At 43.6% G+C, this 12,718-nt stretch overlaps 1 protein-coding gene across 1 annotated transcript; it reads right to left on the bottom strand.

Moving 5' to 3' along the window:
• Positions 1-5,654: 5,654 nt before the first annotated feature.
• HNRNPA0 (heterogeneous nuclear ribonucleoprotein A0) lies at positions 5,655-7,577 on the bottom strand. The gene has a single exon (XM_029583833.1). The coding sequence runs from the start codon at positions 7,429-7,431 to the stop codon at positions 6,454-6,456; it is 978 nt and encodes a 325-aa protein (XP_029439693.1). The 5' UTR covers positions 7,432-7,577; the 3' UTR covers positions 5,655-6,453.
• Between the last annotated feature and the right edge of the window lie 5,141 nt (positions 7,578-12,718).

The following is a 12,718-nucleotide window of genomic DNA, read 5'->3' as shown; positions in this document are numbered from 1 at the left end:
GAATATACAATTACATAATAATGGTGTTGGGTTTATAGGGGGAATTTGTATGCACATCTAGCCAAAATAAATTAATCTCAATCCCTATCTAGATTCTGAACATTCTCAATTATTTCATGAGCTACAGCAAAAGCAAAAAATCATTAACTACTACTATTTTGGCCATCACAAGTTCACTTTTACACACTCTGGTACAAATTATGAATTGGAAATTTTCATTGTGTACCTGCCACATTATCCCACAACAGTTTCATCAATAGATCAAGAACTGCACCTGACTTTATAAATTGTGGTAATTTTAACATTTGAAATTGATCCTACGAGTGTTCCTAGGAATCTGATGTGTAAAGAAAGTAGTGAGAAGTATCGTTACAGTGCAAGAGGTCAGCCTGTTGCTCAGAGCAACAATAGAGAAAAACATTTTAATAAATAAGAAGTTTTCTTTTTTGAGAATAAAGGAGTTTGTGTGCCTCAATCAGCCAGCCTCTAATATACTGTAATGAAATAAGCTGTAAGTAGAAGAAAACGTTTTAGAGGCCTCAAAAAGAACACAGCACCCACAAAAGGAGTTTACCCTGTTTTTTTGCAACAGGATATAGTACATTTATTAAAAGAAATTTAAAAAGTCCCACCAAAATTCTGACCTAAGTTTATAAAATCCATTATCACTTCTATGGTATTATTTTCCATTTGAACAGCACGGTGCCAAGTTACAGCTTTAACTAGAATTTCATCCCCTCCCCTACACCAGAAATGATGATTAGCTTAAGTGAAAGGTATTGGAGAGGCTTTGTGACTGGTCAGGCATAGAGAACACCCGGGTCTCATGCATAAGTGAATCCTTTTTATGGATCATCTCAGTTTGCAACTCGGTATCTCAAAGCTGTTTCTACTGCGATCTCCTGACATAATCACAGGCCCCACAGCAAATTAAAATCATGTGGTGCTCTGAGCAGCATTTTGTGATGCTAGTTGTAAACATGAGCAAACAGCTCTCATATTCATGCTCTCACTACTTTTGCCAGAAGGATACTTCGTGCTCCTGCCCCAGTGATACTTTACCAGATGGCTGGACTCAGACACCTTTTGCAACCCACTATCCCAGAGGCTGTATAGCAAGTTTGGACCCTTACCTAGATTGTAGGACTTGCAATGATCCCAATTTAAATAGCAGCACTTATCACAAACTGGAAAACTAAAAAACATAAAGCAGATCAATCCTGTTTTAATCATACAAGGTTGCAGTCACAGCTGCGAAAAGCAGGTTTGCTTGGATAAAGGTTATGTTGTGGCAAACCCTCTTCAAAACCCTATGGAAGGAACTGAGAAACCACTGCTCTTTAATTTAGTATGTACTGCAAGTCTTCGGGTGCCTTTACGATGGCCAGACAGACAACCATATTACCACTGTGTGACAAAAATATTTCCTACACAAGAATATCTTTAGACGTCTGCTTCTTACAAGCAGAAATTTGCTCAATATCATAGAACATCTGCAAGCATTCATTTTCGGGGGGGGGGGGGGGGGGGGAGGACACCCTTAAGTGATTTTAAAGGTACTTTTAAGTTTATGCCACAGAAACTTTTCAGGGCGAGATTTAATAAAGCTTCTCTCATTCTGACCCCATGAAGCACACTCGTAGAATGCTACATGAGCCAACACCAAGCACGATTATCTGAGCTCGGAAAATCCCTGCTCTAAATAAAAGCAGGAACCTGAACAGTACCATACTTACAATGGCTTCCAAACGTCCTCACACCTTTGTACATTTTTTTCACATTCTGCCACCTAAAAACATAAAATGCATCAAGAATTTTATAAATTTTCCAAAAATTAGAGTCAACTGCATAAGTTTGCACACCCTACCTTAAGAAAATATCTAAGATAGAGCTCACCTGTGTCCACTCATATTAGATGAGATGAATCAAATACTCCTGGACGAAGAAGTTATTTAATTGAATTAAATTTGAAGCAAAGGTCAATAGTGAACAAAGAACTGCCAAAAGAACTTTTGGGAAGGTTATCTGTACAATTGATTTAACATGGGGTTGCAGAGTAACGTCAGGGTCGATAATTACCACCCAGATTGCACTCCTTGTCAATTTTAGTGGCCACCTACAGCAGTTTTTAGTTCACACTTGTGGCTTTTAGGAGCAGCCTGTTCATGGCAAGGTCTTGATGATGCTACACTTCCTCTTTTAGGACCTTACTGTGCCCCAAGAATTAGTCACACACACAAACTTTCTTTTACTTACTAAATTACATCTGCTACATCATCCATAATCACTTCTCAACCCAAACGACTTTCTTACAGTTCTTCAGTCACCCATATGCTAAAGACCTGATGGCAGCTCTTTGCATTGGTCTCACAGCTAATATTTTAAGTTCCCTGTAGATTATTCAAATCAGAGCTGTGCAAGTGCTAACCGGTGTTTGAATGCAAGACATTACTCCTGCCCCCCCCCCCCCCCCATCACTAAATGTATATATGTACATCCCATACAAAGCTTGTAGTCCATCTTCATAATTTAAATAAATGTGACTTCGAGGATTGCAGCCACACTGAAAGTTTACACCCCAGCACACCCCCTCCTCCGTTCGTCTGATCCGAGCCTCCTAGTTACTGCAGCTCCCAAAATCATGCAATTGGCCGAGACCCAAAAAAGGGCCTTCTTGTCAGTAGATCAACACAATGGAGCCCAAAGCTAAGAAAGCTCTCCAGACCTTCCTCTTCAAGGAAGCATTCAATCCTCTTGCACCTTTATCCCATCTGTGTTCCATATGATTTATTGATCCTGGAGTATCAGCAATTGATTTACCTGTTTTTTAAATCAGTATATTGCTTTTATGCATGTGATAGTGTATCCCACACCAAACTTTGAAGGGTGCAGATAAAATGTTTTAAATACATTTAAAAGCACTACAGTGATCTGACACTGTGGAAAATACTAACTGTTCCAACAGTTGCAAGATTACTCCACAGTCCTGTATGGGAGGCTGGCCAGAAGAAAGCCATTACTGAAAAACAGCCACATTACATTTGCAAAGAAACACTTAAAAGAACAGTGCACGTGGGATACGGTTGTGTGGGTTAGATGAGACCAAGAAGGAATTCTGATCGCAAAGATAAACAACGTGGCACAAAACAAGCAGTGCACCATTCTATTAACAGCATCCCTCCACTAAAGTGTGTTAGTAGCAGCATTATGTTGGGAGGGATGCTTAGCAGAGCAGGAATGATGCAGATTGAAGGAAAGATGGATCGTGCAAAGTACAGGCAAATAACCTGTTCCAGTATGCAAAAGACCCGAGACTGAAATAGTCAACAGGCAAACAAGCCTAAGCCACAATGGAGAGGTTCAGGAAGGAGCTTCCAGATAGCACAGTCCAAAGCCCGGGTCTGATCCAATAGACTTGCAGATTGCAGTTCAAAGTACAGCCCCAGCAAACTTGAAAGAGCTCGAGTGATTATGACAAAACTGGGCCAAAACTGCAGCTTCCCAGTATGCAAAGTTGGTAGACATCCATCCTAAATGACTCAGGGCCATTATTGCCACAAAAGGGGTTTCTATTAAGTATTGAATTACAGACATATGTAGTGAAGACCCTTTGGATTATTTCTATCATTGCTCTTTCAAAATGAAGGTTTAGAGTATGTTGTATGTAATCAGTGAAACAAACTAATGCATTTTGATAGTAAGGTAAAGCTTTTACAAGGCACTATATATCAGAAGGGATGAGAAGTAGTTGGGTATGGATAGATGCAAGTTTCAAATCCTACTTCTCCTATGATTTGGGAAAGCTACTTGTTCCTGTTGCCCCTTGTCTAATGGCTAAACCTTGGGGGAAGGAACACTCACTAAGTGCATGCAATTTAAAAAAACAATGTAACAGCAAGATCATACAGCCTATCCAGTCCACCCCGTTGTTGAGCATCCTCCCCATAACTTAAATTCCTTGAAGGCAGGTCAATGCATTTTGATAATTGTAGTTTATTTACAATAGTTCTCATATGCCACCTACATGGGATTCTACAAGTTTGCAGGCATATGACTTCAAAACTTCAGTTACAGAATGCCAGGACTCTTACATCATAGCAAAGAATTCTTATTTTTCTAATTGGAGAAAACATGTTCTTCCTTCATTCTGAGTACCTTGCATAAGTTATGCATCTTAGCATCTTATGTACAAGATAACAGAGAGCTAGTAGAAACTGTTTTTGATCTTATTTTACCTAGATGTCAACTTACAGGATTCATTATAGAAAATAGCATCCCATGCAGCACCTACTAAACTGGACCAAAGTAGTATTAATTCTGGTATGTCCTTGGAAAGTCAGCCTCCTTCAAGAAGCATGGAGCAAAGTAAAAAAAAATAAAAAATAAAATGTGTCTGCAATCCCTTCCCCTTCAGTGACTATTTGAACACCATACAACTTTAAAGCAGATGTGGGTATATAAATTTAAACCCTCCCCCACTGAATAGTTTTATTTTTCAGAAAATAAAAAACATGCTGTGATGTTGTGTTTACTAGGGTCTGGGACTATAGCACACTCAAAATAAAGTTGTCTGGATGAAACTGGCTCCACTAAATGTTTCCTACCTTACTTTGCCTAGGCAAGTAGATCCCACCTCACCCAAATGTTTAAGTTCTAACAAAAAAACACCGCAGAGATAAGGCCCAAAATTATACCGGATAACCCCATAATGGCTTTATTCTTGTGTTATAAGCATTTAGTTGTAGCCCCTGTACCATGATTACCAAACACACACTCAAACACTACTGCTAATTTTCAGTAGGCACTCACACCACAGGCAAAGACAACCATCCAAGGGCTTATGGGGTTGTTAAAGCTTCATTTAACTCTGCTGGAGAATAATTAATTGCTGTAACTTCTGTGTATAATATAATCAGACAAGTTACAGAACTTAGTGAAGCCTTTTGATTTTAAGGAAAATATCACATAGCTGCCATTCCACTCAGATGCATAACCAGTTTATGTATTTCATCAGTAGAGCAGCAAACAGCATGCAGATTGTCACCATTCCCCAGTTCAACATTGGTTTTCATCTTGTTCAAGACTAAACAGCAAAACAAAGACAGTAAGTCACCCATTTTTACACAAGACATTTACAGTTGGGAAACCCATTTAAAATCAATTTGTTGAGGGGTGGGTTAAATTCAATACCAGTAATCAGTTTATATGGAAAAAAAGTTTTAAATACAAATGACAACCTCTCAAGGTTCCTACAACCTGCATTTCATGGGCAGGGCACAAGTTCTGCTATCACTTACACTTGTATCATGTATTAAAAAGTGAGAAAAGTGTGTTCTGAGATGAGAATTGTTGTAGATATTTCCATAACAGGAAGGAGAATTTTCTAAATATTGACCTGTGTTGTAAAATATTTCAATTTAAATAATGCTTAAACAGGGAATATTAAATGCAAAGTTACATCTTCTATAAAAAAAAAAAAAAGTGACCTACCTAAATATCTAAAACTAAAGTGAAAAGTTTGGATTGTCTTGAGACATTAGTAATACGGCTATGAGAAAGTTAAACAGCCATCCAGAAAATAAGTATTTTATATACAATTGATATTACCTATATAAAAGGAGACAAACCAAATAAATAGGCCTGGAACTAATCAATCTGGCATTTGAAACATTTTATATGAATGAAACACATGCGTAACAAACTGTATTGCTCCAGAACTACACAGTACATACATTGACACCAAAAATGCCTTTAAGAAATGCCCAGCAGGGACAACTACTTAGCACAAAATGGTGGATGTACACAAACTGCAAAGTTAGATTAATTTTTAATAATAATGACACCATCCACCAATTAGTAGTTCAAATCGTTTGCATTTTTTTTTTAAATCCAAAAAAGCTACTAGCAGGATAGCAAAACATCAGGACCTTAGAGAGCAAGTATCACCTTACTCGTCTTTAAAATACTACTCAAAATACATATCGCCAATATAACCGAACAAAACTAAAAACTTAAATCGGTGGTGAAAGAAAAATACGGAGCGAGTCCTAGAAAGGAAAAAAAGTTAGACAGAAGTCAGAAACAATGATTTATTTAAAAAATAAAACGTAAAAACGATTTACAGGATGCTCATTTTTCGTTTAATGGAACCGGAACAGGCTTCATAGAAAAAAATGCAGCCAGGCATCAGCAAGTCCTTCCACTAAAGGAACCTCCCACCCCTTCTACTCTGGTTTTTTGCTCCGATTACATAGGGCCCCAGAAAATTAAACAGATTTTATTTTATTTATTTTTTTTTTGTTGCTGCTAGTATAAAAAACGACCAAGGTCCAGGAATAATAAAAAATAGAGTCCATCGTGACTGTAACACAAAAAACGTGGCCGAGTCTCGTCTTCTGGCGCCCAGAAGCGGCGCCATTGCAGCCGCAGGTGGGGGGAGGGGAGGCGGAGGGATTAGTAGGAGCCTCCCCCGTAGCTGCTGCCGTATGAGCTGCCGCCGTAGCCGCCGCCTCCTCCACCACCACCCCCGCCATAACCTCCTCTGTAAGGTCCGCTGCTGCTACTCCGGCTGCCCCAGCTGCTGGTGCTCTTCATGGGCCCGAAGGCGGACTGCTGCTGGCTGTAGCTGCCGAAGCTGTTGTAGCCGTTGCCGTAGCCTCCTCCGCTCTGGTCCCCGTAGCCGCCGTACGAGCTGTAGCCGCCGCCGCCGCCTCCTCCGCCGCCTCCGACGGAGCCGAAGCCGCCGTACGCGCTGTAGCCGCCACCGCCGCCACCGCTGCTCTTGCTGCCCGACAGGCCGTTCTGGTTCCGGGATCCGCCGCTACTCCGGCCGCGGCCTCCTCCTCCTCCCCCCCCCCGTCCGCCGCGGGACGAGCGGCTCGGGCCGCCCGACTGAATGTCCTCCTTGGGGACGGCCTTCTTCACCTCCACGCGGTGCCCGTGGATGGGGTGGAACTTGACCACGGCGGCCTTGTCGGCCGAGTCGTGGTTCTCGAAGTAGACAAAGCCGAAGCCGCGCTTCTTGCCCGACTGCTTGTCGGCGATGATCTCGGCCTTCTCCACGGGCCCGAACTGCGAGAAGTGCTCGACCAGGTCCTCCTCGGCGACGTCCTCCTTCAGCCCGCCGACGAAGAGCTTCTTCACCTTGGCGTGCGCGCCCGGCTTGGCCGAGTCCTCCCGCGACACGGCGCGCTTCAGCTCCACGTTGTTGCCGTCCACCACATGGGGCGAGGCGGACATGGCGGCGTCGGCCTCGTCGCTGCTCGAGTAGGTGACGAAGCCAAAGCAGCGCGAGCGCTTGGTCTGGGGGTTCACCACCACCACGCAGTCCGTCAGCTGCCCGTAGGTCTCGAAGTGTTCGCGCAGGCCCGTCTCGGTCGTCTGCACGTTCAGGCCGCCGATGAAAAGCTTACAGAGCTGCGAGTTCTCCATTACTGCTAACTAGCGCCGCCGCCCCCGGCTTCCTCAACGTCCTCGGCCGCCGGAGAGATGGCGCGCGCCGCACGGCTCTGGCAAGGAGGCAGACGCTCACCTAGCGCTGACGTCACAAAGAGCACGCTTTAACCGCCCCTCCTGTGCTCCCCCCTGCGTCGACCAGCGGCCGACCCGTAGGCGCCGACGTAGAGCGGCCGCCTCCGCTCCCATTGGCTGGCCGCGGTCCTTTCGCCCGCCTTCCTCCAACGCGCGCTTTTTGGCCCCCTCCCCGGCGGGAGCCCGCCTTGGAGAGCGTTTGTACGCATGTGCCGGAAGCTGGCCCGGTGCCCGCGCGGGAGTTTTGAAAACTTCACGTGACCGCGGGCAAGAAGAGGGCAGGGGAAGCTTTAGGCCTGCTTATCTTTGACCTACAAAGTGGGACATAATAATATCTTTACAATGCTGCGTTCCGTTTTCTTTTACCCTGCTTTACAGACGTTGTGCACTATTATTATCCAATTACAATTAGTGTGCCTTTTATTTTTTGCCAAAGGAGGAAAAAATGAGACGATCCTATTGGATCTGCAATCTCTACATAGCTAATTTTTGAAAACCCCACATCACAAAATAACAATTAAATATAAACTTATAAGAAGAGACATTTTTATTACATTTTATTAATTTTATTTTTCTACTAGGACCTCATTCATTTGCAAATATGGAGGAGTTGCTAAGAGGATAGAACTCTTGTTCAAATCCCATTTATCTCACAGATACGTCTGTAACCTTGGGCAAGTCACTCCCTCTCCCTCAGGGACCAACTTATGGCCTCATTTACTAAACATTGTTCCCATAGCCCTAGAATGAGAGAAAAGCCGTAGGCTAGATTGTAAGCTTTTTGGAGAAGGGATCTACCTACTGTACCTGAACTATAACACCTTGAGCATAGATTAATTAAAGCTAAATCCACTTTTGAGATTGAGAACCACATTGATCTGCAATAGAAATTCTTCAAATATAAATGGCTGCATTGGTGAGGACATTTTCTACTCCATTCACAAATGTGCACTGCTGAGGTGGCTGTGGCTGTGGCTGATCATGGCTGGGAACTTTTACCTGCTCTTAGATTACCAGAGGATGGAGGGTAGTTTTGTAGGACACATGATAGTGACCATGTAGGCAGGGCTGGATTTATAAAACTATTTTTTAATTTCATAATACTCCAGCAAAAGCATTCAGCAAAGTATGTTACAACAGACTGTAACAGTACAGTTTTTGAATATATATTAGTTTGCTAATGATAGTTGTTTATAATCCACAATTTTTATTTATTTATTTTTTATATACCGATATTCGATCTGAGATATCACATCGGTTTACATTCAGGTACTGTGGGTATTTTCCTATCCGCAGAGGGCTTACAATCTAAGTTTTGTACCTGAGGCGATGGAGGGTCACTAAGGGCCATATTTAGTTGGTTACTTAGAGGGAGAGGGAGGTTAGGTCAAGTGTTGGTTTTAAAATACGGTAGATTTTTATACAGTGGTTATATAACAAGGGGGCTATATACAAAGGTTATATACCAGGGTTGTATGTCGAGGATTATTACAAGGGCTCTGTAAATTTGCCCTAGGGTTGTGCGCCGAAGAATATATAAAGGGGTTTCATTTCTTTATTTAGTTATTCATTTATGCATTTACTATGCGTCATGGAATAACAAGGAGTGATTAATATGCTCAAGGTGGTGGTCAGGATGACCTTAGCAGGGTGCAGGACCCAGGGCCAATCAACTGCAGTGGAGCCCTGGATGGGGGATGCATGTAATGGATATGGATTATGTGAGTCTTTAGCAGTGTGGCATAGTTTACGCAGTCTCAAGGGCAAGGCCCGCCAGCAACTGATGAACAGGTCCTGTAATGGGACATTCTGGAGCTTCACCTTTACAAGCCACCTCCTCTGCAGGTCGAGCCCTTGGAAACTGGTGGCTGGCCGTACTTAGGCAGGTACCTAGGGCAGAGGTGATAGTTAGAATCCAGAGATACAACAGGGACAAAAGTGGACAGGCTTATAGAAGTCAGAGAAGAGCCAAGGATGGGCCAGGCAGGTCCAGGCTAGATGTCAGGTCCAGGTGGCAGGCAATCGTAATCAGGTCCAAGCAGGAGGTCAAGATCGAGAAGTGGCCACTCAGGAAATACAACAAGGAAGGTAGGCTGGACTAGAAGGCAAGACATGGCTGAACGAGGCTGGGCTGGAAGGCAAAAAAAGGCTGGACTAGAAGACAAGACGAGGCACAAGAGTGCAGGCCACACACACTTCAAAGAATTCAGGATACCCATTGCTGAGGAGAAGTAAGGTCCATCCTAGGGGCCCTTTTAGAGGGTAGCGGTGATGCTGTCATCTAAGAGTACCATAGCCTTTTCCTGTCGTGGCACCGATGGGTGCATGCACACCTCAAAGGAAAGCCTGAGGCAGCAATCCCGGCAGCATCCTGCCACATCTGCAAAGTCTGGCAGGGTCTCGCCAGAGAAGAGTCCCAGCATTTCGTGGCATCAGGGGTGAGTGTGGTGGCCTGCAAGGACGTCCCGCAGACTGCCAAACATAACATAGAAACATAGAAATGACGGCAGAAGAAGACCAAATGGCCCATCCAGTCTGCCCAGCAAGCTTCCCTCATTTCTTCTCCCATACTTATCTGTTTCTCTTAGTTCTTGGTTCTAATTCCCTTCCACCCCCGCCATTAATGTAGAGAGCGGTGGAGGAGCTGCATCCAAGTGAAATATCTAGCTTGATTAGTTAGAGGTAGTAGGAGTAGTAACCGCCGCAATAAGCAAGCTACACCCATGCTTATTTGTTTTTACCCAGATTATGTTATACAGCCCTTATTGGTTGTTTATCTTCTCCCCTGCTGTTGAAGCAGAGAGCTATGCTGGATATGCATCGAAAGTGAAGTATCAGGCACATTTGGTTTGGGGTAGTAACCGCCGTGACAAGCCAGCTACTCCCCGCTTTGTGAGTGTGAATCCTTTTTTCTTCTCCCCTGCCGTTGAAGCAGGATATGCATCGAAAGTGAAGTATCAGGCACATTTGGTTTGGGGTAGTAACCGCCGTGACAAGCCAGCTACTCCCCGCTTTGTGAGTGTGAATCCTTTTTTCTTCTCCCCTGCCGTTGAAGTTAACAATGGGGCTTCCATTGCGGGGCAGGTCTCCCAAAATGTGGGGCCCAGCATGACTGCTCTCGTCACCTCCACCTGCCCAAAGATGGCCCTGGTGGTGGCTGAGGTTATAATTTCATATTAGGAAGAAGGAGGGTTTACTAGGGAATGCCACTTGCAGGGCACGAGAGAGAGGGGGTAGCATTATAATGCTTTACATTCCTAGTTAATAGTAAATGATGGCAGATAAAGACCAAAAATGGGCCATCTGGTCTGCCCAATTGAGATTCATCCCCTTTTGTAGATGTGCATATAAAATTCCCAAAACCAACTTCCCCTTTGGGTTTTTTTTATCTGATCTTTCTACCCTTCTCTCATATTTATTTAGATTTATATTCTGCGTTTATGCACTTTTTTTCAGCACTTCTAAGTGGATTACATTCAGGTACTGTGGGTATTTCCCTATCCCCAGAGGACTTACAATCTAAGAGGTAGATCTTTAAAAAGTACACCGGATTTTATAAGATACGCACGTATGTGCACTAATGCCCTGTGCGTGCAAATCTGGGATGATTTACGTGCGCAGGGATTTTAAGATCTACCCCTTAGTTTGTACCTGAGGCAACTGAGAGTAAAGTGACTTGCCCAAGGTCACAAGGAACGACAGTGGGACTTGAACGCTGGTCTCCTGGTTCCTAGCCCGCTGCTCTAACCACTAGACTACTCCTCCACTCATTGTTCCAAGCATGGACAGATCCATCACAGTGATCACATTGTTGGGATCCCCATATTTTCTTTCAGCCCTGATAAAGTCATACCACTGCTGTTTTGGGATTGTAACTGCCACTCCATGCAGGTAACCCTCTTGCAAGTGTGCCTGCTCCTCTGTGCAGGTTATCCCAACGTATTCCATTTCCATTATCTTGCCATTATGGAACTTCTGTGCTTATCCCACACATTTTTTAATTCCATTACCACTTTTGTCTCCACCCCCTCCTCTGGAAAAGCATTTCATCCACCACAGTTTCTATGAAAAAATACGCCCTGATGTTGTTTCTTTCCTCTTGGAGCTTCACATTATGACCTCTAGTACTACAAAATCCCTTCAATTGAAAAATGTTTGCCTCTTGTGCACCATTAATACCTTTGAGGTATTTAAATGTTTCTATCCTATCCCTCCCCCCAAAATCTCCTTTTCTACTGGGTATTCCGTATACATATTTAGGTCCTTCAGTCTCATCTCATATGGCTTTCAGTGCAGGGCCGGATTGAGGCAGAGGCAACACAGGCATCTGCCTAGGATACCAAATTCTGAAGGCACCCACAAATTGAGACGCTCCCTGCTGCTGTCTAATTTCTAGGAGCAAAACATCCAACACCTGGTCTTCTGCCTATGGGCATCAATCTTAAATCCAGCCCTGCTCCCAACATCATTTTTGGTTGCCTTTCTCTGAACTCCCTCCAGCCTCTCTCTGTCCTTTTTGAGATATGACCTTCAGAACTGAACACAATACTTCGGGTGTGTTATCACCTCCTGTTTTCTGCTCATTACACCTCTCCCTATATACCCAAGCATCCTCCAAACTGTGACCAGTGTCTTATCTACATAAGAACATAAGAAATTGCCATGCTGGGTCAGACCAAGGGTCCATCAAGCCCAGCATCCTGATTCCAACAGAGGCCAAACCAGGCCACAAGAACCTAGCAATTACCCAAACACTAAGAGGATCCCATGCTATGGATGCAATTAATAGCAGTGGCTATTCCCTAAGTAAACTTGATTAATAGCCGTTAATGGACCTCTCCTCCAAGAACTTATCCAAACCTTTTTTGAACCCAGCTACACTAACTGCTCTAACCTCATCCTCTGGCAACAAATTCCAGAGCTTAATTGTGCGTTGAGTGAAAAAGAATTTTCTCCGATTAATCTTACTTTGAGATCATCAGACATTATCACCCCATAGTCTCTCACCTGCTCATTGCACATCAGTTTGCAGGAAGCTTTTAATTAAGTATTGTAATCAAATTTGTATCCTGGTAGTATATAGTGGGGGTAATATATCTCCACACCCTATGATATGGGAGAAGTTGAGCGTGTTTGGGCTTTGAGCTGTAGCCCCTAAGTTGGTTGCCTTTAGTTGGGGTTCTTTTAA

Source organism: Rhinatrema bivittatum, chromosome 18 (genome assembly GCF_901001135.1).
Source record: "Rhinatrema bivittatum chromosome 18, aRhiBiv1.1, whole genome shotgun sequence".
Classification (NCBI taxonomy): domain Eukaryota; kingdom Metazoa; phylum Chordata; class Amphibia; order Gymnophiona; family Rhinatrematidae; genus Rhinatrema; species Rhinatrema bivittatum.
Note: the sequence above shows the minus strand (reverse complement) of the source record. Positions and strands in the feature narration are given on the sequence as shown.